A 25,503-nucleotide genomic window follows, 5' to 3' on the forward strand; every position below is an offset into this window, starting at 1 on the left:
GGAACTCGCCACCAGCCCGCAACGCAGCTTGCTGGGCGCCGCCGGGGGCGGGGCGGCGCCCGCCGCTCACCAATCGGGCGGCGGCGCCGCCGCGCGCCGAGCCAATCGCAGCCGCGAGGCGCTCGTCCCGAAGGTCACCGGAGCGGCAGCAGGCTAGATCGCGCGAGCACATGAACCCTGGGGCGCCATGTTGGGGGGGCTCTTAAAGGCGCAGGCACCCCGCGGTGCGGCCGGCGCCCCCGCGCCCCCAGCGGCGCCCCTGGCGGCGCGGTGGGCGAACGGCCTCGCCTGCGTCCCTCCCCTTGGCCGCGCCTGCTGGGCCGGAGACCTTTTCTTTTTTTGACGTTCTCACCAGGAAAAAACTAATCTACTGCCCTCCTATTTGCCATTTCTGCTAGTTTTGAACCTTTTGCTTTTCGTGACGTTTTCACTAGGAAAAAGCTAACGTACCGTGTGCATATTTATCTCTGCTAATTTATACTTTTGAGTCGTCAAACCCGGTTGCTTGAGCTTCAAGCATATCGGGTCAAAATGGTCTCTAATTCCGTGTCATACAAAAAAACCGTGGGAGCGGATCGGACATTCTCCCGGCGGCCCCGGTGTGCCCGGGTCCTGCCCTCAGGACCGAGGCTCGGCGCCACGCAGACCCGCGGCTCTGCGTTCGCTTGGGGCACGGACACGGAGGGGCCGGGGCCTGCCAGTAAAAACACTGCTGGAAAAAGGAGCGCGCCGTCCCCTTCCCCGGCGCGTCGGCGGGGAGAACTGCAGCTCCCGTCAGGCCTGGCGCGGGGCCAGAGAACTACAGCTCCCGTCAGGCGCGGGGCGGGGCCAGAGAACTGCAGGTCCCGTCAGGCCTGGCGCGGGGCGGGGCCGAGGAACTGCAGATCCCGTCAGGCCTGGCGCGGGGCGGGGCCTGGAACTACAGCTCCCGTCAGGCCTGGCGCGGCGGCGTGGTGTGGTGGCGGCGGGACGGGATGGCGGTGAGTGTGGTGTGGTTCCTCCGGCCCGGCCCCACCGAGGGGGCGGCCCGGCCCGGCCCATCCTGGCCCCGGCCCCCTGCGGCGGCATGTCGCCGGCAGCTGCAGGAGCGGCCCGGCCCCACCCCAGGCCACCGAGGGGGCGGCCCGGCCCCGGCCCCCCGCGGCGGCGCATCGCCGGCGGGAGCGGCCTGGTCCGGCCCGGCCCGGCCGCTGCCCTCCCCTCCCTTCCCCTCCCTTCTCCGTAGCGGGGCGGTGTCGTTGTCCTGAGCCGCGGGGCTCCCGTGTGAGGCGGCGCAGAGGGGTCGTGCCTTGAGGCTGCCCTTCAGGGAGAGTCCTCCGGGTCTGCTGCGCGGCTGCCCGAGCTGCCTGCCCGGCTGTCCGTCTGCCTGTCCGCCTGTCCGTCTGTCCGTCTGCTGCCACCTCGAAGCGCGCCCGCAAGGCCACAGTGCGATTAGCAAAGCTGCTCTCTCCCGTCACTGGTTCCAGCTCCCAGCTGGTTCCGTTTCCTCGCAAACACCTCTGCGTTTCCAAGGCTAATAATAATTTCAGTACACTTTCAAGGCTTTCTCCCACGTTTCGTGACATGGTTTTGCAATATAGGGAGTCTTAGGAGCACTGCGAAAGGCTGGCAATATCTTTGAACTAGCCAATGTTTTGAAATTACTTCAGTTAACAGTATTGATAGGCGATATTTCCTAGTAACTTACACTGCTTTATAAACCCCATATTACTTCTTGCAGCTAGTTTTGTCGTTTTTTTATAGGTAACTTAATAATTATTAAAATGGTGCAGTTGTACTATGGTATATTATGTAGTAGTATAGTTTAAGAGACTGGTGAGAAAGCTTTTACATTGATGAGAACTTTTCATTAAGTTATAGTAGTATCTTTATGGTTTTTCTTTTAAAGGCATTTTGTAGTTTTCAGTAGTAACTTTCTATTTTTATTAAGATTCCTGTTTGCTTATATAAATAAATTAGGAGCAACATCTGTCCCAAACATCTTAGTGCTTTGATCTTGCAAAAAAGTACTCTATGTGTATATCAAGATTTATGACTACAATACCCACAGCATATACATTATTCACGCTTTAGGTATGTTATACAATAAGAGAATAGGAAGAAGGAATATTTAATGTTTAATGGTGGTGTTTAAACACTGATAGGTAAAATATTTAAAGAGTTTTAAATTCTGAAGAACTCTCTTTTCACTTTCTGAACTATAATTAAAGAAGAGTTGTATGCCAGACACTTTTGTTGGCCTGGGAGGTACTGTTCCCACCTAATGGATAGGAAAATCAAGGAACATTACACAAAGTTGATGGAAGAATCGGGAATGAAAAAAAAATTCCATGATTTTTTTTCACATATGGTTTAAACACATTCTTATCTCCCCAACTCAAACATCTTTGAGTTTGTTAGATATTGGTAAGATAATTAGTTTGTTAGTAGGGCATCTTGCATGTTATGTTGGCTAGAATAGAGTCCTTTGCCTTGGAAAGAGGTTATTAGTCCTTTCTTTGTAGATTTTTTTTGATCTGGTTTTGGGTGGCTGATTCTTAAGGATACAAGTGTACACAGACCAGTGGTTGATCATGTTAATGTTACTTTGCTCTGAGATGATGCTACAATGTTATGGGGTTCAGGGAAATGTTTGCAAATATGCTCTACAGTGCTTGTGTTCAGTAACAAAATAAGTTCAGGAGAGGTCTGTCATACATTGTAATACAATTTTGGGTTTTATTAACCCATTCAACCAGACTCCTCTTCTTTCTTTGTTGAACAGGAACGTAAAGGGACAGCGAAAGTAGATTTCCTGAAGAAAATTGAAAAAGAGATTCAGCAAAAGTGGGACGATGAGCGAGTCTTTGAGATTAATGCTTCAGATAGGCTGAACCAGAAAAGGTATCATTCCTTTTTCACAGGTTTTATCTTCAACTACTTGAAATCTGTTTTGAAGAGATTTTTTTTTTCCGTCAAAACCCAGAAAAAAGTATCCTTTTTTCAAATGAATAGTGTTCTCAGATGAAGCTACTTATGTATGCATTATGTTGGCATTTCCGTAGCTGACAGCATAAAGCACTGGTGTGCATATGCTGGCCAAGTTCCAGTCGGATGAAGAAAGGCTTTCCTCTTATTCCTTAGTAGCATCAATATCCTCTGAGACTTTAAAAATAGGTTGTCTTTTGTGACTTCAACTCTCTGGCATGGAGAATATTTCTCAAGGTGAAGTCTGAGCCCTTACAGCCTGAGAAATTACTGTCTCTCATTTAGAAAGTACTATTTCTGTATCTGAGGCATGGTAAATGAATGAAGGTGTGTACTCACGCTGCTTCACTGAGAAAAGAAAATTGTTTAACAAACCTCTTGAGTCATGATGTAGGCTAACCTGTTTTATTTTGCGTAGAAATGGATGAAGACCAGACCTGTGATATTTACAGCCCTTCAGATGAGGGACTGTAATTTCTTTTAAGTACATGAAATATATTGCAAAAGTTTGACTATCTTGCTAGTGTAAGAATTTCAGTTTGGACTTTTTGTCCTGATCTGTAGCTCCAGTGAATTTAGTCCCAGGGCTGAGTAATATTTAGCGTCCAAAAGAGTCAGACAATTTGAATGCTAAATTAGGAGGTATAACAAAAACACTTGTTAGGTGAGTATGTCTTTTTGCTCAGATTGTAGAAATCCTTTTTGCTTAAAGGAACTGCAGTCTATACTTAAGTGTTCATTATGTTACAGGATGAAATTCAGGACTGTAATTAATGCTTAAAATTTCTAACTAAAAATAAAAGTAGTAGGTTGGCTTTGTTGACACAGTTTTACAATAATTAAAGGGACTAGAATTCCACCACGGATTTTTTTTTTTATGGCTAAAAATTTTTCTGTTTTCTTACCTGAATATCTAATTTCAACTTCCAATCACTGCATTTTGTCATATTTCTACTTCCTTGTTTGAAGTTTCCTCTGCTATCACAATTCTGTGCTGTCTGTAGAGATGCTTGTGGCCTGTGCCTCAACCACCTCTTGTTTTCTGCTGTTTCTGTGTAATAATGCCATCAGTAGGATTCCTTTTGTTAATTTATTTTGTTAAATGAAGCTAAAACACCTCTTTGTTGACATCAGCTCTGAGGGTGAATCTATACTGAGGTTTATCTGTGTCTTTTTCCATTCCCTAGTGGTATTATTTGCTGCTTCTGATCCATTTGAACTGCTGTGAATTCTATCTCTTCTCACCTGTTATTTAATGATCTGTTTTAAATAAGCATGCTACTTTTAATCTATGCAGTTTTTAGTCAGCATAACATTCTGTTCTGACTGCAGCTTTTTGGCCTTCTAGTAAAATATTCTTAAGCTGCTCTATGTATTGCAGAGGTGGCTTCTTCACTGTTTGTTTAAATTTTCTCCCAGCTGGTTGGTTTCATAATTGTTTTCAGCTTYGTGAAACCGATCCTTCTAAAATACCGGGTACATCTGGCTCTGGCTTGAACTGTTCTCTTTTCACATGACAGATACAGTCTGCTCTTTTGTCTAAGCAGCTACCAAATTTTAATTTTACATTCAATCTCCCTATTTGTCAAGATTAAATTCTCTTGTGGTAGGTGCAGTACTTGAGTTAATTGAGAAGAAACCTCTCAGTTACCTTGGTCACGGCACACTCAGGACTATCAACGTTGTAACAAACAGAATGAGTTGTGGTCATGATTTTCTGAATGTGAACAGGGTGCTGCTAGGAGGAAGCATATTTTATTGGTAAAAGGAACATACTGGGGGATTAAGAAAGACCGTGTTTAACTCTTGGTTTTGTTTCTACCTCAGAGTAACCTTGGGAAATTTGGTTAGGATGGAACCTCTGGAAATGCTTAGCATGCTTGGGAGCAGAATTACTTTCACAAATCAGTAGGATTGATGCTTCTTATAGTGAAGACAAAGGTTTACTTACGAAACAACATTAGTGGTTTAGGGAGGTCTCTGAGCAAAAAAGCAGTGACCCTGACAATGTGAGGTTTGTTAGTCTGTTACTTGGGAAAGTCAAGGTAAACCAAGATAATGAAAATGTGATATAACAGGTGGCAACCTCTTAAACTGTAATATTTTGTAAGCAGCCAGATGGTTGTGCCTTTATTATACATGTTTGCATTTCAGTGGTAGTGTCAGAAGAGTAAAGACAAGGCACAGAATAGAAGTAGAGTGCAAAGGTGGAGGTAGAACTTTCCGATGTCTTAAAGATCTTGAAATTACCTTAGTTGCTTTGAGAGGTCAGGTTACAATAATATGTGTTCAAACTGCTGTGCAACAATATATCCCTATGAAATGAGTAATTACTTTCGGTGTGTCACTAGAACAGCTGAATTCAGGCAGTGGGAGATTAAACAAATTAATTCATTAAGCCTTTGCAGAAATTAACTTACAGAATCAGGATTAGAACTTCGTATCTTTTTGGAAGATGTTGCGTGTATTTCAAAGTTTCTTTTGTGATGTCAGTCCTTTTTTTTTTTTTTCTGTTTTTTTCTTTAAATCAGTAAAAACCTGTTAGTATAACAGCTGCTTAATACTAAAGACTGATGTTGTTTGTGGGGAAAATATTATTTTAATGTCACTGTGAGCTGATAATAGCTGAACATATCAGTTAAGTGATTTAATTAAACATATTCTAATTACAGTAGATGTTTTAATTCTCCTTTGAATTTCTTCTCAGCAAAGGAAAGTACTTTGTCACCTTTCCATATCCCTACATGAATGGCCGCCTTCACCTGGGACACACATTTTCTTTATCCAAATGTGAGGTAAAAATTTCCCTTTGCTAATATCTTTTTAACTGCTATTCTAAATCAAATGCTAATTTTGTAGCTAAGTTTTGAACTAACAGAATGCCTTGTTAATTACTTTATAGACTCAATGGCACATACTCCAGTTTTCTTTTTCTCCAGGTTTTCTGTAGAAATATTGGAGGTTGAAAGGAAATGCCACCCATCACAGCCTAGGAGATTAGACTAGAGGTGTTTCCTGCTATGTGCTTTCTTTCAAATTTGCCAAGACTTTAGCAGCTGCTGCCTCTTACTGTTTAGCTGTTAAATGACACAACTTCACAGAGAACCCTACGGTCTCTTTTGTTTGTGAATGCTGTGCTCTGTTACCTGTGTGTTAACAGGTCTTATACTGCTGGGCAAGATTGCACAAAATTTGTTCTCTTTGCACCTATTTTTCTCTATTCAAAACAGCCTTCTGAAAATCAAAAAAGCTTGCACTTATGCAGTGAGGCAGTGGCAAAGCTGGTAATAAAATATAGTTTCACCTTCTGTTCCTTTAATTAGCTTCTAAGATGCTGTTCACTGTATTCTTCTGTTTTTAGTGACTTCATCTGAAAAATGAATTTTATTTTTTGAGAAGATTGAGAACTTAGCTTCTTGCCATTCTTGTTTCATGTTTTTCTGTTTTTCCACTTTATATAGTTTGCAGTTGGGTATCAGAGGCTAAAAGGAAAGAGTTGTTTGTTCCCATTTGGTCTGCACTGCACTGGGATGCCTATAAAGGTAAGATGGCTTGAGTTACTGAGTTTTTTGTTTTCTTACTTAGGGCTGCATAAAGCATTGCTTACTCTCTATCCAGAACATCGTGTTAATTTGTTCAAAAATTCATCAAGACCGTGCAATTTAGAATCTGAATTTGTAGTCTTAAAGATGTGAGTTGCAGTTGGACTGTACAGTATGACCTTTTAGAAAATAAAATGCTTTAAAATTAAGTTCACGTAGAGTTTTTTTCTTTCATTTGCAAGACAATTCTCACTATAAACCTCTTCCTGCCATGGCAGGCACTGATGATGATAGAGGATCTCCTAGAACTTAATGTAACCTCCAGAAAAAGTTTAAAATGCTGTAGTGGAATGCAAAGCATTAGCAGTATCTGCATAATTAATATAAAAATTCATATTTGATTATTCTAAAGCAAATCAATCCTTGGCAATTACTTCAATCATAGTTACTGAGAAGTGCTGATAGACTATCAAAAACTCTTTATTTAGGCTTGTGCAGATAAGCTAAAAAGAGAAATGGAATTATATGGCTGCCCACCTGAATTTCCTGATGAAGAGGAAGAGGAGGAGGAAAATACTGTTAAAAAAGAGGAAGAGATTATCATCAAAGACAAAGCAAAAGGCAAAAAGGTAAACTTTTTAAACAAAGTCTTTCTGGATTTGTAGCTGTGCTATTGAAGTTCAAAAGTATGTATTATGGGTCTGTTTCCCTCTCTCACTCTCTCTGGAGAGAAACCAATGATACAAATATTTAGATTGTTCTTCCAGACAGGGTGGGTTTGGGGGAGAGGGGTACATCAACTACATGGTTCCAAAGATACCATTCTAGTGCATGAAAACTTCTTAATGGTGAGCTAGTGTACAGTCAAATAGTTTCCTGAGGGAAAAATCAAATCATCCAGAACAGTACTCTGAACATCTAGCTGTGCAAAGCATTCACAAACTGTAGGAAATAATCCTGCTTTCTCAGCAGGAATGATTAGAAGACCTACTATTCTGATTATTATCTTTTTGAAATATGGCTAGATGTGCTAAGTATAATCATTAAAACTCTTTTGGTTTATCAGATTTTTAAATGAGATTTATGATTCTGGGAGTATCACAAGGCAAAGAAAAGAAACAAATCTGGGAAAACTTTAGAAATATGTTTTTACACTTATTGTTTATGTAAAAGAAATCACATTTAAAAGCAGTAGACTTAGGATTCTGTCTATTCTGCATCAACAGAAAAAGTGATCTTGACTGCTCTTGCAGGTGGTAAATGATTGGTAGAGATGTGAAAGATATTTTTTCCAGCTATTGTCCTTCAAATATGAGCAAAGTACGAGTGGAAAAGACTATTGTTTGATTACAAGGATATAATCCAGCACTGCTCTGTCTTTTCATGGCAAAATACCCATTTATTTGACCAAGACCTCAACTAACTGGTCTTTTTTGCCAGTTCCAGCTATGGCGCACCTTTTCTGCAGATATATTTGGATGGATCTCAGGATCTAGCAGTTGAAAAGCGGATGTTTTAAAGTATGCACCATTGAATATCAGCTAGGCAAAAGTGTAGAGTAGAAACTGAAACTGCCCTCACTGTTAGAGAAAAGCCACTAGAGTATTTTTATTGATTTCTCTTCCTGGAAATAGAAACCACTCTATTAGTAGAGGGAAATTCTCTGGAGCATATAAAATTATTATGAATACGGGAGAATGCACTTTATTTTCTAATCATGATTATCTTTTTTAGAGTAAGGCTGCTGCCAAGACTGGCTCTTCTAAATACCAGTGGGGAATCATGAAGTCTTTGGGTCTTTGTGATGAAGAAGTAGTCGGTTTTTCTGAAGCTGAGCATTGGCTAGATTATTTCCCTCCCCTTGCTGTTCAGGACCTGAAAAGCATGGGACTGAAGGTAACTATAAAAATCTAAAATTTTATTATGCAAGCAACTGTGTTTGCTGTTAATTTTTTAAAATTTCTTATATTTATTATTATTTTTGTTTTAGTATTTTTTCTCTCTGAGAGAAGAGATTGTCTGCACAATAATCAGTGTTTTAGAAATCTTTCCAGTATTTATGATATTATTCATTTAACCTTCTAATAGTCTTGTTTGATCATGAAGTGTTTTCTTTTGTATAGAGATTATATCCTATGCAGTGGTCACAATTCAAAACAAGAATCAAATCAATGAATTGTGCCTTGTATGTCTTGTTTGCATATTAGATATGCTGTTCTGTAGTTAATATTGACGGTAGTTTTATGAGGAGAAGGATGTGATACTGAATATACTTATCCTACTGAAAACAAATTTAGAAATATGCAGACAGATCATGAAGTAAGGCCATGCTGAAATTTAACTTCTGAGTGATTGAAATTTCTACTATGAAATTTCTAAAATCCACATTCAGCAGACAGAGCCTTGAAATTTTTAAAATCTCAGCTCTGAAGGACTATGTGCACACAGACTGTGTGGTTTTTGTGGACTTTTTGTTTTTAAAGCGTGCATCCTTATTATGATGCATATTTGCATTATGCTTTTGGAGAAAAGTTTTTTTTTTTTCTTTTTCTAAGTTTAAAAAAAAATATTTTTGCTGATGCGAGGTTCTCTGAATTTCTTTATTGCCTTTTGTTACCAGTAAAAATGGGATTTCTACACATTTTCAGGTGGATTGGAGACGTTCTTTCATTACTACGGATGTTAACCCATATTATGATTCCTTTATCCGCTGGCAATTCCTTACTTTAAGAGAAAGAAATAAGATTAAGTTTGGGAAACGGTAAGCCTGCTGCTCTCCTCTCACAAAGAGTCTATCGTGGATATGAATGAGCTCAGCTTTATGACAGATGGAACCCTATTGCATAGCTCTGGAACTTGCTTATAACTAAAATCCTTTGATTTCAGATGTCCTACTAAACATAGCAACGTAGGGGGTTTGTTGTGTTAGCAGAGTTTGTAAGATTGTTCTTGTTTTTTAGAGTTTTACAATGGATATCAACTCAAAGCAAAGCTAGGCCAATACTGAAAGCTTTTGTAAAAACTTATTATGGACATCAATGGAAACCAATTTAGGCACAAATTGAAAATATCATTTGGAGGTCTCCTTTTGATAAAGATCGTACGTTTCTCCTGGCCTATAGAATACTGTCTTTGCTATTAAATGAAAATGTACCTTTTCCTAGATACACAATTTATTCTCCAAAAGATGGACAGCCTTGCATGGATCATGATAGGCAAACAGGAGAGGTAATATATTTTTAATGGTGATTTTTATGCATTTCTTATGGTTCTTAAATAGTGAATGAAAAAAACAAGTTGTATCCTGGAGCAAATATATTTTGTACATACTGACTTATSTGTTCTCAACTGTCAGTACATGTGAAAATTGAATGTCTATATAGAGAATACTTGTCTTGAACTATGGATAGTGTTTCTCATTGCAGCTGTTTTCTGTGATTATTTGGCAATTTGTGCAATCAGCTTCACTACATCGTGTGATTCTTTATCTGTTGAAACAAAACAAATAAGCTCTTACTAACTTCCATGGTGCTGAGGTCGTGGCTGTTATGAGTAAATTTTTGGACAGAGGAATTAAGTAGAATCTATGTCTCAAGTTTGTGTTCTACTAATCAGCTGTTAGTATCAATGGAAATACGATTTACTTTAAAGAAAGCTTCTATACCTTAAGTTGCGTTTGGGTTAGGTTACTACAGAATAGAATTTATTTTCTTTACTGCCTCAGTCAACTTCATACATTGATTGTTGCCTTGTGTATGTGAATTGTAGGGTGTTGGACCACAAGAATATACTCTATTAAAAATGAAGGTGCTAGATCCTTATCCTGCAAAATTAAGGTAGGTCTTGAATTCATAATGGCAGATAGGTTTTATTTTTAAGGCCAGAAGTGACTATTAAATTAACAGTTTATTTTGCCTGATGCAGAATGTAAATTTCATTCTGTTATTTCTGTCATTTCAAAGACCTGGTATGGAACTCCATTTTGGAGTTAAATACAAAAACAGAGAGGGGAAAAAAAAAAACCCAAAGAGTGCAATGATCACTTCATCCGTTGTGTAGTTCACGTTAGCTTAAAAAACCATGTTCTGTATTACCCTGAGTGTTTTTATTTTGGTGACTTATAAAATACTTTTTTCCCCTCCAGTGGCCTAAGAGGAAAAAATATCTTTTTGGTGGCTGCTACTGTCAGACCAGAGACCGTGTTTGGACAGACTAACTGCTGGGTTCGACCAGATATGAAGTACATTGGCTTTGAAACTCAGAGTGGGGATATTTTTATCTGTACTCAAAGAGCTGCCAGGAACATGTCTTACCAGGGCTTTACAAAAGATAATGGAGTTGTACCTGTTGTCAAGGAGCTGATGGGAGAAGTAAGCATCTTGCAGCTTGCTGGCCAAGTTTATCTATTTCTCTAAAGCTAATACTTACAAAGGTGATGGTAAAATTCTACTTAAAAGTAAAGAAAACATAGGTACTAGGAAAAAATTTGGGGAGTGTTAAGTGACCAAATAAAGCAAGCAAAAAAAAAACTTCCTTAGCAGCTAAGCTGCAATTACTTCTGGGAGATTAAACAAGTTCACTAACCTGTACATAAATGCATTACTATTGCCTTAGCTTTACCTGATGAATGAATGGTTTAAATAACGTTATTTTTGCATGCTGGGAATGGTGACTTCTTTTCTCTACAGGGAATGGAAAGGGGAAAATAAAGTAGTAGCTAGAAAGTGTTGCATGCAAAAGTGTTTTTTTATGATGAAATTCCTGGCACATCTCTATGTGAATGCAGCATTTCTTTGCATAATGTTTGAATGTTAGTGTTTTTGGTATTTAGTATCCTTAACTTCCTGTGCTCTGAATAACAATGTAATTAGTATCATTTGTTCATCCTGATACGGATGCTGTTTACACCATTCGATCTCCATTCACTTAAACTTGTCTTTATTGGTCCTGCTTTCTATAAAGTAGAAAATAGTATACTCTGTTTCTTCATTAGTAGCGATGACACAAATCCAGGCAAATTACAGGAATAGCACGACTGTAACATCTAGACTACCTTTTCTCAGTGCATAAATGATCTTGAAAATAGGCTTTTCCTGAGTTTTGTTTGATCTGGCCTTTAAATCTGGCTAGCTAATTCATTCCTGTCTTAATGCTGATGGGCTTCAAATATTTGAAGGCAAACTGTTTCCCTGCTTATTATCTTTTTCCAGTTCTACACTTCCTGCTTTTTCAGTAGTTTTGTTTTTCTCAGAATTTCTTTTTGTCTCTTTATCTGGTATTTGATTTTTCTACCAGTAAATAGAATAGTCAATATACTGTCTCAAAACATACACAGATCTTTCTTTCATAAGTGCTTCCTCCTTGTCAAACAATTTTTCTTTATTTGTAATATGTAAAGAATGCCAGCAAACTTAAGAGTATCAGCTATCAGTGTACTCAGCCAGGCTGAAACTGTACAACTTAATCTAATGATAATATTCCTTTGCCTTGCATAGGAGATTCTTGGTGCTGCACTTTCTGCACCCCTAACTGCCTACAAAATTATATATGCTCTTCCCATGCTCACAATTAAAGAAGATAAAGGTAATATTACAGCAGCATCTTGCCTAAGCCTGTTTGCACCCTGTGCATTCAAGACATGTTGACTAATCTTTTTATCTGTTGTACTTTCTTTTCTTTGACAAGGAACTGGAGTGGTAACAAGTGTTCCCTCTGATTCGCCTGATGACTTTGCAGCCCTGAGAGATTTGAAAAAAAAACAGGTCAGTCTTTTATCTGAATTATTTTTGTTCCTGTTTTCTCTCCAGAGCTTGGAGAGACAAGAGTGGATATCCAATGAGTAAGATGAAACTCCCTTTGAAGTTTTGCAGTCTCTAACTTGAAATAAATCTTGTTTAAAAAATAAATGAGGTTAAAATCAGTGGAGCTGGAATAGTTTTTTTTCTTTTCAGACTTCAAGAAGGGTTTTGGACAAGAATCAGGTTACTTCTGCTGCAATTTAACATAGAGAAGTCTACCAGTGAGGTAGAAATGAATGCCTGTTGTGGAAATGACTTCTGTAGATAAGATTAAGACCTCTGTATTCATTTCAAATGAGACTTAAAGTAGCTGTTGCTATTACAACTTCAAAAGTATATCAGAGTCTAAGCAGCTATAACTGGCTATTGAATTTCTTTGTGTCACTCATTTTCAGGGTAGAATGATGATTTATTTTCCCCTCTTAGAAATGTAGAAATTATGACAAAGAATCACCTGGAAATCAGACAGGAGTTAAACTCAGATCTGAGGAATGGTGAGCAGACAGGGAAGCAGTTTGTCTGCTTCATGGTGAAATATTATGTACAAGAAAGTCCCTCTGAATGGATGAAAAAAAGAAAAAAGAAAACTCTTCTACGTTTAATATTGTGGCATGTTTTTTTCTAACTTTCAAAGGCTTTGAGGGTGAAGTATGGCATCAAAGATGAAATGGTCCTGCCATTTGAACCGGTAAGTCCACCGGAATGTGTGCATCTCAGTACACATGGCTTTGTATCAACTGATAAATGTCCTACTTCTTCCAGAATTGCTGTTTTTAAAGTCTTTTCAGCTGAAAGAGCTGAAATGTTTATAGAGCAACCTAATATTGTCATGTTTTATTATAATTGTAAAAGTTGGGATGTTAGGGGATGCTACCAAAATTTGTTGTTCTATGCTATACTTGTGAGATGAAGTGTTAAATTTTGTGGAAATTAATATTTTTTGAGGACACAGTGCATTGTTATACTGATAACCTTTTGGTTGGTTAAAATGTTCAGTAATAGTCTGGCCTGAAAGGCTGTGTTATCTATTCTCTGCAGAGCTAAAGCCCCTTACTGTTAGTGTGAACTCATGTCTGAATCAGTTTGTTAGCTAAAAAATATAGGTTACAGGTAAAGGCACCCCGATATTCTGTATTGCCCCCCCTTCTGCACACAGACTTCAGTGCTTGGTGTCAGTTTCATGTCAGGAAACAAGTCTGGTTTATTGCTCCCCAGAGTCACACTGAGGACTCCAGGAGCTCTTGACGTGGTGAGTGGAATTGCACTGTTTCTTTGTAAAGTCCTGCCTAACTTGATTAGTAATAGATAAGGTAAAGTTACACACAGCATAGTTCAGAACAGTGGAAGTTCTGACTTTGCACAAACACCTGCTGCTGCTCTCACTAGGATTCCTTGTTTAATATTGTATGCCAAATAGTTTGCCAAACTATTGTGCAACACAGATATTCTCAGGTTACTAGTAATTATTGGTGTGTCTTCCCCTGTTTGTCTCTGGTTCAAGCTTGTATGTCAGCCTGCGGATTGCAAACCAAGAAAAGTATACCTGGCTCTGTTTTGTTCAGTGTATAGTTTTCAGTGAAGTCTATGAAATGAAAGTGAAGTCTATGAAACTACTACTTGTGTAGATTTTATTGCATTCATATAATTTGAAATGGATTTCTGACACTGTTTTGTTAATTCTCAGGTGCCCATCATTGAAATCCCAGGCTATGGCAACCTTTGTGCTCCACTTGTCTGTGATGAGCTCAAAATCCAGAGTCAAAATGACAAAGAGAAACTTGCTGAGGCCAAGGAGAGAATATACCTGAAGGGATTTTATGAGGGAGTAAGTAACAAAAGCGGTTTTGCTGAGTTTTTTTTTTTTTTTTTTTTTTNTGAGTTTGATTAGGAGTGATAAAGGGAGTGGGGGAGAAGACTGCAAGGAAGGACTGTTGTTTTTTTGTTGTTGTTTGTCTTGTTTTCCTGGTCAATTTTTTGTAAAGACTTCTCTTGCAGTGAGGTTCTGCAATTGGCGGAGAAGTTGTGTGGAACTATAGTAAAAAGATTGGAGAAGTGTTTGACTGTAAATTGAGGCTCATAATCTGGCTTCCTAGAAAGTAGTTGTATTCTGAGGAAATACCAATTTTGTTTCAAGTATTGATTTGAGAATTGATAGGAAATGATAGCAAAATGATATTTTTATCTGATCTCTGCTTGTGTAATGGCTTACTGTCACATATTTCTTAGCATCTCCTTAGTTCTTTGCCTGGGGCATTGATTAGCTGATTTCTCTTAAGCTGCATTAAACTCAAGCAAATTTTGTGAGGCAGCACTTTGCATTTCTGACTAGCTATTTGGGATTCCGAGTGTGTGTGCTGAAAAGTATACAAATTTATTTTGAGTAAAGAAGACTAAGTAAACTTCCTATTTTTTGTATGTCAGAGATTGCACTAATGATTATTTCTTCGTTGGATCTAAAGAGCTATTGCACCCATTTTTTAAATTATTTTTAAAAATAAACTCTCATATGGCCCCTGTTTTACAGGTAATGTTGGTGGATGGGTTCAAAGGACAGAAAGTTCAAGATGTCAAGAAACTTATTCAGAAGATGATGGTGGATAATGTATGTGGTTGTATGCATGCCACTTCTTCTAAATTACCCATTTTGTCTTTTCACAATAGCTTAGTTGCTAAAGAAACCTCAGTTTTTGTTCTGCAGCCCTCTTTATGGTCCTTAGGATAGCTGCAGAGTACAAAATACTGTTAATTCAAGAACACAGGTCTTATTTTAAGTGGAATGAGTACTCTAAGTACTGAGAGATGTATTATTCCCTGCTTCATATCACCAGCTTATCTAGAAGAGAATGTTCTGATGCACTGATTTTCATTCTTGAAATTGTTGTGAAGATACTGAAAGCGTAAGATCTAAATTGCTAGCCTGTTTCAAGGCTACCAATAAAGAATGGCTGACATGTAGACCTTCCAGTTCTGGGGTTCATCATGCGGAGAAGGTAGAGGAGTAAATGAACAGTGATCATGTCATCTCTATATAATAAGATTTTCCTGATAAGGCTGAGAAATGGAAGAGGCTTCAGTTATTTAGTCCATACTTTCTAGTTATTGCAGCATTATTGTGTTCAGATTATAGTATAACACTTCAGTCTCATCCTGTACAGAATATTTGATCTGTGGAGGTAGAGTTAAAGCTAACAATTCTATTCTTGTCTCCCTGCCCCCCCCACCCCCCAAAAAAAGTTTTTCTAGCAGCTGTGACAGTTGTTTTAGGTTAAAAAAAAAAAAAAGTTATTCACAATAAAACCTAAGAATAGTTTTATTGTGTAGGGGCATAAATAATATTTTGTGCTTCTCCCCTCCTTTTTAAGAATGTCTCCATGCTTGACAATTATGTGAATTAATACCTCTGAGAGGTACACAGTCAAATATTATCCTCATTTTACTGAAGCAGATATTCAGGCAGAGCGTCTGTGTAGTGGTGAAGGCAACGCAGTAAATGTAAGACGGATTAGAATAAAGATGATTTTCAGTAGGATGGGAGGATTTTCAAGACTATGCTTAAATACCTGTATCTTAGCTTTATTGCTCTTTCATGGTATAACTGTATCTGTCTTAGGATGAAGCCATGATTTATATGGAACCTGAGAAACAAGTTATGTCAAGGTCTGCTGATGAATGTGTTGTGGCTCTTTGTGACCAGTGGTGAGTGAAGTAAAGCTGTGGGTATGAAGTTACTGTAAAGTTACATCCTGCTTGTGGATTTCTGTATTCTAATAACTTTTCCTGATTATAGGTATTTAGATTATGGTGAAGTGAATTGGAAGAAGCAGGCGTCAGAGTGCTTGAAACATCTAGAGACGTAAGTTAAAGAAAGCAGATGTAAAGCGGAGTGATGTTTGCTGATGTTCTGAGAGAGTAGAGAAGAGAAACTAATAAATTTATTTCTTACAGGTTTTGTGACGAGACTAGGAGAAATTTTGAAGCTACTTTTGATTGGCTGCAAGAGCATGCATGCTCCAGGACATATGGCCTAGGTAGACAAAACATTCCTTTTCTCACTCAGTGCTTCATGAGCATGATAGTCATTGCTTCATTTGGAAAGCTCATTAAATGCTACACAAATTGGTCTTTTAAAATCTAAAATCAAAAATGGAATAGTTAAGTGTAGAATAGAGTTATCCAACTGAGATCTTGACCCAACATCCCAGAGAAGACATGCTTTATCTTGATAACTTGTGTGACCAGGGGTTGTTTTATTTCTGTGTTACTGCAGTGGTTTGGTGCAGCATCTCTTCAGCTCTTTGCCTGGGGCATTGATCTGGAAGGGATCCTGACAGAAGAAACTAATACTGCTTCTTGCGTTTCTCCTTCTTAAATACTGACTAGCCTTTATCTTGTGTAGCTTGTAAGATACCAAAACAGACACAGCTTGACATGGGACGACTATTATAATTGCATTATAATTCACAGAAAACAATAATCAGGAGCTGAAATTTGCTGATAGCTGGGTTAAGATGTGGACTACAGAAATAGCAAATATGTTCTCTTGAATAAAACTTTCAAATGCGTAAGTCCATTCAAAAAAGAAAAACTTTTAAAATGTAAGCATTAGTACTTGCATGTGTATACATTCCACTAAAAGTCATAAACTGCTAACATATGCTTGAATATCATGATTGTTGGTCCTGCAAGTAAGGATATTGACTGTATTTGATAACTGGCTTTCATCTTCTCTAGGTACCCGTTTGCCTTGGGATGAGCAGTGGCTGATAGAATCGCTCTCTGACTCGACTATCTACATGGCTTATTACACCGTTGCTCATCTGTTACAGGGAGGTGACCTGAGGGGCCAAGGAGAATCTCCCCTAGGCATCAGGTAAGGAGAGTGAATTCCTAAGTTTGCTTCTTTAGTTCTGTGTGCTATTCTCGTGGATTGTTCTTGACAAAGACTGGTCAAGCAGGCTGATTCCTTGCTTTTGTGATTAAAAAGCATTATTGCCAAAACTTAACCTGATGTTAGCTAAGTTTATAGCAATATTGCAGGAGAGAAATAAGGTAAGAGAAAGGAGTATGGTGGGTGGAGAGAAGGAAAATCCTTGAGAGCAGAACTGTATGCAAGTAAATCATCTTTTCCAGTACTTGTTTCATTTACCTTGAGATGGTCTTTGCCAGGTGTTTGAGTGATTGGTATCAGTGGCTGCTGAAGTGTCTGAGTAGTGCTTGCTGAGACTGCTTTGCAAATATGAGGAACTACAATAAAGCTCTTTTGTATGCTTACTTCAGAGTACAAAGTGGGCAAAATCACCACTTGGTTTCTATCACTGCGTTAAAAGTTGGTAATTGCCTTAGAAGCTTAGACTCGCCTTTCATTCGCAGCTAGTATGTGGAAACAGATAGTCTTTTAGGCTATCTTTTCCAGGACACTTCAGGGACTTGTGTGCCAAAATACTTCTGAAGTCTACTCTTGACCTTTTGGTTGGAGTGACTGTGAACTTTAGGTGATAGAGCTGCCTCTATCACAGTGAGAAGATATAGTATGGTTTGTCTAGAATTGAAAAAAACACTGCCAGTCTTGCCTTGAATCTTATGCCCTGATTTTGTGTGTTGTCTGAGCTACTTTCTGGAGTAGTTTATACATTGGAATTGGAACTTACCGTATTTGATACCATGACTAATCTGGAAATCTTTCCAAAGTAAAGGTTATTACAAGCAGAATTAATTCTGAAAGACTTGGCAAAGTTTTCTTTTTGGCTCAAGAAACATCTCTAATTATAGAGAGGTTACCTACATACTAGTCATGTCTGGAAACAAACTTTAAAGTGAGGAGCCTGTGCATTGAGTTATAGATTTGATGTAATTAAGTACTTATAAATTACAGTGTACTTTTGACTGAGTAGATAACATATTTCTTTTAGTGTTAGCAAGCACTTTTTACTAAGACTTCTTCTATAGGGTGAGGTAAATAAGGGATTTATGGTGCATCATTTCACTTGCCATTCAGATAAAATATCTTTGGCATCAGACACTTTAGCTAAGTCACAGCACACAATAGTAATTTGTAGCATAGAGCAATAACTACTGGAGCTAAAACATTAAAATAGTGCGTGTAAGACTATATTCTAGACTGATGGTATCTTCTATGTCATTTGAACTAATTGTCTAATTTGTACTGAAAGCACTTTGGATCCAGATTGGTTTTCCTTTCTGTATGGTGTAGGGTAAAGTACCTTAGTAGACATTTTAGAAAATGGTAAATTTCAATTAGAAAATTAATTAATTAATTTGAATTAGTTTGAAATGTGTGCAGGCAGTATTTTGTGGACTCCAGTGAAATTCTTTTAAGAAGCAGAGRATAAATATTTCTGTAGAAATGAGAAGGGTGTGTGGGGTGTGCGTGTGTGGTGTTTTTGTGTGTGCTTTTTTGCTATGCAGGCCAATGGTTAGAGAATGGTGGCTCTAAGTCCCATCTCAAGGGAAGCATCTCACCACAGTGTTGTCTTTCAAATTGTAGATCCTACCTCTAGTGGCTGGTAGAATGTGTCTTACTGAATCCATTCAAAATTAACATTTACCAAAGTATCCCAGCTCTGTATTGGTAAGGTGGGGAAAGAACATAAATTTTACCGTGTGGGAGGTGACCTTGAATTGTACAGCAATTTCTCTTGTACTCCTGCTCTTTCCTCTGCTTTTGTGGAAACCAAAAGGAATGGCTGTATGACCAGTGCAAGGGAAGGCAGAGAAACTTATATACTAGGAATTYGTATGCAGCACTCAATTAAGGTCATAAGTGGTGCTCAGAGGGGGGCATTTGGAAAAGAATTAGTCAGGTTTCCAGGACATTCAAGGTTGTGCTTTAGTTAGTAATTGCTTTCTCTTTACAGGAGTTCTCATGCTTTATTGGGAAGTATCAAAGGGCTTTTTAAGCAGGGCATGACCTGAGCTAGCATTTCTGACTCCTGGATTTGTTTCTGATTTTTGACTCACTCTTTTGGTCTTGGACAAAGTACCTGTACGTTCTGTCCATGTGCGTTTTACTTATCAAATGGAATATGTTGTGAGAATGCTAAACCATAGTTTAGCTTAAGCTATTTTGTTAATGCAAATGCTGTGGAGTGGAAGAGTAGTTTCTTAGTCTCTCTTGTTGAGGTGTCAGTAATTCTATGCAGGGCACATCAAATGAGCAAAGAAGTTTGGGATTACATCTTCTTCAAGACAGCTCCATTTCCTAAGACAGAGATTCCAAAAGAAACACTGGACAAGCTAAAAGAAGAGTTTGAATTTTGGTATCCTGTGGATCTCAGAGCTTCTGGCAAAGATCTTGTTCCAAATCACCTGTCATACTACCTCTATAATCATGTGGCTATGTGGTCAGAAAGGTAAGTTGGAAGTAATGCAGAACAGGTGTGCAGGAGATAAGGCTGGAGAGTTTGTAATTCTGGTACATTGCCAATGGCTTTTTACAGACTGTCCAACATGCAAAATTAGATTAAAAATATATTCTTTCATATCATAGGTCTGTTACAATTGTCTATACTGGACGCTATTGAAATTGAAGGCTTTTTACCCTTACTCTTCCTGTTTTTCCAGAATCGTTTAAATAATGTAAGATGTGAGGTGCTTACATACAAATTCTGATTTTCTTAAAAGTAAAACTGAAATTTTACTGTGTGATATCTGATTTCTAGGCAATTTGCTGGAAACCTGTTCTACAGACTGGATTTCTAAAGTGTTAGCACAACTCATTTGGCAGTTTCAGTCATAGTTGTAGAGCAAACCTAAGGATTTATGACTTCCTAACTAAACAAAAATTTGCTTGATGTCTTGTTACAGGGTATGTGAAAAACAGTATTGAAACTGCATTGCAGTATCTTTTAGTGATTTGCTCTTCAAAAATGGATAATACTAAGCAACAACATCTAGAACTCAAGCCAAATACAGCTGAAGTTGGAACGTGCATCTTTTGCCACTTTTTCATTTGTTTTAGTTATCTGTGGAGGCATGAAATGCTGACATTTAGATAGCCAAGTGAAAAAGAAAATATATAAAACTAAAAAAATTTTAACTTCAGCTCTCACTGGTCTATTTTGTAAAAGCAAAAAATGTATTCTGTAAACATCACCTCCTATGGATTTTTTTCCAGTGGGGAATCATATTCCTGCACAGGGGTTTTATGTGAATTTATTATCAGTAAGGTTGCTTTGTTACTTTTTCATGGATCACTTAGAAATAGCATATAGGCATTTCAGTAGACTGTGTAGATTGAAAATCTGTGCCAACCACATGGTGCTCTTAGAGAGATGTAGCTCCTGTGCATGAAGATGATACTATGTTTGAATCTCCTTGAGCCCCTATTTGAGAGTTGTGTAAAACTATATAGAAAAAGCTATATTCTCATGTATAGTAAAGATGGTCATGGGGGATTTGATATCTGCTTATATATGAGACCTAGCTCTACCAAATGCTGTTGGGCCATGCTAATCATGGCTTTTAAATTAAATGTAGCTGAACAGAGAGGGAGATAGGGTAAATGAAATATAATTGTAGGTGGAATGCTCCATGCTTTGCATTTCAGCAATGATAAGCCTCAGCCCTTCTGTTGTAGTTCATCCTCAAAGACAACATTAATTTTTAAGACATTCCTCTAGGAACTTTTTTGAAGGATCCACTTAAAAAGTTGTCCATCCCAAACTGGCAAAAATAAATGTTTCCTCTTTTAAAAAAAAAGAATGAATGTAATTATGTTCATTATCAAATGCTTTATATTTTGTCTTCTAACAGAGAAAAGTGGCCAGTAGCTGTGAGAGCAAATGGACATCTCTTTCTCAATTCTGAAAAGGTATAGTGAGTTTTCATGTATGAGATGGTTTTTATGGTTGTCACTATAGCTGCTCACCAGCCAGATTTGGAAAAAAACCTTCTAGGAAGTTAGGAAGAAGAAATAGTGAAAACTTTGGTTCCTTCATCAGTGCCCTCTGTTTTCTCATTCACCAAAGCTAAAGATCTGCCTTTCCTACATTTCTGTCTTAGCATTCTTCTTCTGTATCTTGTATCACTTTATCAGTTAAGTGAAGATTTTGGTGGATTTCTCCTAACTCTCAGGGTAACTTATCTTGTGGAATGAGGCTTTTGGACTAAATTTTGGCTTTAAATTTTACATTGGAATAGATATAATGAGAGGAAAAAGCTTATGTGGATAATTTGCTTATGCATGTGAGCTGTGAAATTGAATGTAAAAGTGCCTGAACCTAGAAATTAGATCTTGGAAACTGTCTAATGTGGAAACGAAACAAAACAAAACAAAAGTCCTTCTTGAAGAATCAATGTAGGATGAGTTAAAAATGCCACTTTTGAAACAGTTTTTAGTTTTCAGAAATTTACTTCAGGTCATTTCTGGGGTGATATTTTGGTACCAATTGTCCCACTTTTCAAAGCCAAATTTGAGGTGGAACCCAAATGATCCAGAAAATAGCTATCATTTTCTTACATTTGTAGTGTATGTTGACCTTAGTAGTAACAACTTGTCAAAGTCACAAGACAAGTTCAAAATTCAGGAGCTGAATGAGTACTTGCAAAGTTTAGTGAGTGTTTCTGCTGTGAGACCTAGTTCAGATTTAACAACTTGTTGCTTTTGCTGTGCTTCCTGAGAGAGAATGCTTTCTCAGTGGTTTGCCCAAACCCTTGCTGCGTCTCTCTTGCTTATGTCTTTGTGACAGCAAAATGGATGTATGAGAAAACCCCAAGACTCTATCTCTTTCAGATGTCTAAATCTACAGGCAACTTTCTTACCCTAACTCAAGCTATTGACAAGTTTTCTGCAGATGGTAAGTATGTTCTGACCTGTATCTTTTTTTAATGATGCCAAAATAACTAAAACTCATGCTTTGCTCTCAAAGGAACAGTGAGTTTATTAGAATATTTTATCACAACAAATCTACCACTTATCAGCTGTTTCTGTTTGAAAAGCTGATGAACTCTATTTAGAAAACTGGGTTTATGTTAACACAACACCCATTTAAACCAGGAACTGTTCCTGATATGGAGGCCTCCCCTAGGGTGTCTGTTTTGTTCTTCAAACATCTACTTTGGAGTTCAAAACATTATAAGGTGAATTGTGCCATAGAGCTTTGCTGCTCCTGATGCCCACACTGTGTGTGGGGGGGGAGTGGGAAGGGGGGAAGGCATGCATGTGTTGCCTTTTGCATCCTTTATTTTTGGGGGTGTGGGAGGGGTAGGGAGGGGGTCAGTGATCATGCTGGTCTCCTGGTTCTCGGTGTCTGTCTTCTCTCTCTTGTTGGCCAGGCAAATCTTGTAAACTCACTTTGCATTTTATTAACTTGGAATGAAAAGTTAGTTATAATAGAGTTTGAATCCCTTGTCTTCTGCATCTATTATCTATCAGCTGATGGCATGCCAGGCATATTAACTAATCCAGTTTCTTTCAGGCATGCGTTTAGCACTGGCTGATGCTGGAGATACTGTTGAAGATGCCAACTTCGTGGAAACCATGGCAGATGCTGGTATTCTACGTCTCTACACATGGGTGGAGTGGGTAAAGGAGATGATTGCAAATAGAGACAGTTTAAGAAGTGGTCCTGCCAGCACCTTCAATGACAGAGTCTTTGCCAGGTACTATACCACACAAAGCTAACATAGTGTGTCCACCCCCGCCAAGTGCAATCTTTGTACTGTCTTTTGTTTTTTGTTTTTTCCCTACAAATTCATGAGTTCCCTAAAGTAAATGGAACACTTCTGATTCACTTTCAGACTAGTCTGTGGTTGTGCTGCACTGGGGACATTAATAATGTTGCTTTACATAATGTTGCAATTAAGCGAGGTGGACTATGCAATATTGATATTCTTATTTCCATTTCCTCCTTAGCGAAATGAGTGCAGGTATAATGAAGACAGACCAAAATTATGAGAAGATGATGTTTAAAGAAGCTCTGAAAACTGGCTTCTTTGAATTTCAGGTAGGAGGTCTCTTTTCAGGTAGTAAGAAACTAACACTTGGCATTTGTTACTTTGTGCAGATTTCTTTTGATCCTGATGTCTCTGATCCTTAATTATAGAGCAGAATTGGAATCAGAATTGTACCAAGGAACAAGGGTATTTAGGTGAACTAAATGTGGCGTTATAAAGGACTCCTTACAGCGTTTCACAAAGGTTCACAGGAAAACAACTGTGATGCTGGAAATGGAGTCATGATATCTAATACGAGCAAATACCTATTAAAAAAAAAAAAAAGTTTCCTTAGCTTCTTTTTAATAGGGAACTCTGCATAAAAAATCCAGGTAATACATCATCAGAATTGTTTGGAAGCAGAGTGCTTTTTGTTATACTCCCTAAAGCATGTTTCCAGAGTGTCTGCAGAACCATGCCACTTCACTGAATGAATTACAGACACTCCTTTATGTGGCTGACTTGATTTTCAGGAATATGATTAAGTAGGCTGAATTAGATGTATAATGCTAAATCATATTAATTGCCTTTTCCTTACTACTTATTAGTATCTTTATGCAGGCTATTCAGGATTATAGTAGCTGAAACACAGTTACAGTTATTTTTGTCTGTCTGTGCCGATAAACACTTTAAAAGTACCATAATAATGTAAAAATAAGATGGCCAACTGAAGGTTCATTCCCTTAGATGTTTCAGGAAAATAGAGCTCAAAAATGGATTATTAAAAGGACTAAGCTGCTTACATTTTAAAGGCATAATAGAGCAAAGAATTTGGCATGTGCTGTGCTGTGTCTGTCTGTCTTTTTTTTTTTTTCTCTCCTTCCCTTAATATGTTTTTCATGGCAGTTGGAGAGTTTTAATGATGGTTGCATTGGCTGTGTTTCAGGCAGCAAAAGATAAGTATCGTGAGCTGGCTATAGAAGGAATGCACAGGGACTTGGTGTTTCAGTTTATTGAAATTCAGACTCTGCTGTTGGCTCCTATCTGTCCCCACTTATGTGAGCACATCTGGTCGCTGCTGGGAAAGGTACTAATACTGTTTCAGCTTTGTCATTTGGTTCAGATTTAAGTTTTAGTGTGTTTTTGTTTGTTTGTTTTAGTGAGATTGATATCAGACTTGTGAATATTTTTCATGTTTAAGTAGAAAAAATTTATGGGTGTTCATACAGTCACAGGGACGTATCAGCTTATTGTCCATAGAACAGTGAGTGTATTGACTTTAACCTGTGCCTTCAAGGTTATGGTAATGTGTTACTTTAATACAGATCACTGTTTATTCTCTTACTAAGAGGTGACTTAAAACTAACCCAAATAATGCAACATTCATACACTTATGTATGGAGCTTTTTTAGCTTGTGTTGGAGAAATAAATTCTGTGCTGGCAAATGAGGTTATGTAGCTGTATGGCTGATATGTTTGTAGGTGTAGTCTTTAATGCACACTCACAAATGCATGCTCATTGGCAGTATACTTGGTCCTTTACAACTGGGTTATAGATGGGTGCTTGTTAAGGTTCATACTGTTTAAACTCCAGTTTCCAATCAAGCTATAATGGGTTGAGAACCCCCTAGAAACTAATGTCTTTTAATCTCACTACATGTAATTTCTTCCTTTCTTCAAAGCCCGATTCCATCATGAGAGCCTCATGGCCGATAGCGGGTCCTGTGGATGAGGTGTTAATTCGCTCTTCTCAGTACCTTATGGAAGCTGCTCATGACCTCAGACTCCGTCTCAAGAACTTCATGGCACCAGTTAAAGGAAAGGTGAAGTGCACTAGATTGCTTTTTTTATTATGCATGTTTAATAATTCTGTGCRGCTTCGGGACTCCTTCCTGATGCTAAATACTTTTTTTATTTCTTTTCTTCTTTCTTTCTTCAGAAAAGTACTAAGGAGCCTCCCCAGAAACCTTCTCACTGTACCATCTATGTGGCAAAGAACTACCCACCCTGGCAACACACCACCTTATCAGTTCTGCGCAAGCACTATCAGGTGGTTTTTTCTCTCACTTTTCTTTGGGCCACTTACCTGCTTTTCTATGGGATAATTTTTTTTTATATTTAGAAAGCCCATAAGATGTAACTTGTTACTGAGCTATTTGAATATAAAGCAAGGTAGTTTTATTATGCTCTTACAACAGTCCAATGGATTTTGGTGCTTAACAAAAATGTCTTGAGGAATGTCATTTGGTCGACAGTATGACCTTATCGTGTTTTGACACTTTTTGAGCAAGAAGTGGCCCATG

The 25,503-nt window shown here is 38.3% G+C and overlaps 2 protein-coding genes across 3 annotated transcripts in view; one reads left to right on the forward strand and one right to left on the reverse strand.

Moving 5' to 3' along the window:
• The window catches only part of RBM27 (RNA binding motif protein 27), a 25,891-nt gene extending 25,371 nt beyond the window's left edge, over window positions 1–520 (reverse strand). Inside the window, exon 1 of the mRNA XM_026063525.1 lies at window positions 498–520. Coding sequence (XP_025919310.1) covers window positions 498–520 — 23 coding nt within the window. The remainder of the gene's footprint in view (window positions 1–497) is intronic.
• Window positions 521–908: 388 nt separating this feature from the next.
• LARS (leucyl-tRNA synthetase) overlaps window positions 909–25,503 on the forward strand; it is a 34,754-nt gene continuing 10,159 nt past the window's right edge. Inside the window, exons 1-27 of one of the 2 annotated variants that reach the window (XM_026063146.1) lie at window positions 909–980; window positions 2,765–2,883; window positions 5,675–5,762; window positions 6,429–6,509; window positions 6,998–7,138; window positions 8,244–8,405; window positions 9,158–9,270; window positions 9,674–9,737; window positions 10,278–10,345; window positions 10,654–10,879; window positions 12,005–12,092; window positions 12,195–12,271; window positions 12,942–12,995; window positions 13,992–14,132; window positions 14,832–14,909; window positions 15,918–16,003; window positions 16,095–16,160; window positions 16,253–16,335; window positions 17,039–17,177; window positions 19,468–19,677; window positions 21,080–21,137; window positions 22,059–22,122; window positions 22,744–22,927; window positions 23,181–23,271; window positions 24,147–24,287; window positions 24,883–25,023; window positions 25,140–25,250. In XM_026063146.1, coding sequence (XP_025918931.1) covers window positions 975–980; window positions 2,765–2,883; window positions 5,675–5,762; window positions 6,429–6,509; window positions 6,998–7,138; window positions 8,244–8,405; window positions 9,158–9,270; window positions 9,674–9,737; window positions 10,278–10,345; window positions 10,654–10,879; window positions 12,005–12,092; window positions 12,195–12,271; window positions 12,942–12,995; window positions 13,992–14,132; window positions 14,832–14,909; window positions 15,918–16,003; window positions 16,095–16,160; window positions 16,253–16,335; window positions 17,039–17,177; window positions 19,468–19,677; window positions 21,080–21,137; window positions 22,059–22,122; window positions 22,744–22,927; window positions 23,181–23,271; window positions 24,147–24,287; window positions 24,883–25,023; window positions 25,140–25,250 — 2,880 coding nt within the window. In that variant the 5' untranslated portion in view covers window positions 909–974. Of the gene's footprint in view, window positions 981–1,493; window positions 1,513–2,764; window positions 2,884–5,674; window positions 5,763–6,428; window positions 6,510–6,997; window positions 7,139–8,243; window positions 8,406–9,157; window positions 9,271–9,673; window positions 9,738–10,277; window positions 10,346–10,653; window positions 10,880–12,004; window positions 12,093–12,194; window positions 12,272–12,941; window positions 12,996–13,991; window positions 14,133–14,831; window positions 14,910–15,917; window positions 16,004–16,094; window positions 16,161–16,252; window positions 16,336–17,038; window positions 17,178–19,467; window positions 19,678–21,079; window positions 21,138–22,058; window positions 22,123–22,743; window positions 22,928–23,180; window positions 23,272–24,146; window positions 24,288–24,882; window positions 25,024–25,139; window positions 25,251–25,503 lie in introns of those variants that run through there. The other variant, XM_026063147.1, reaches the window with a different exon arrangement.

Source organism: Apteryx rowi, unplaced genomic scaffold, assembly GCF_003343035.1.
Source record: "Apteryx rowi isolate R43461 unplaced genomic scaffold, aptRow1 scaffold_2, whole genome shotgun sequence".
In the NCBI taxonomy this organism is placed as follows: domain Eukaryota; kingdom Metazoa; phylum Chordata; class Aves; order Apterygiformes; family Apterygidae; genus Apteryx; species Apteryx rowi.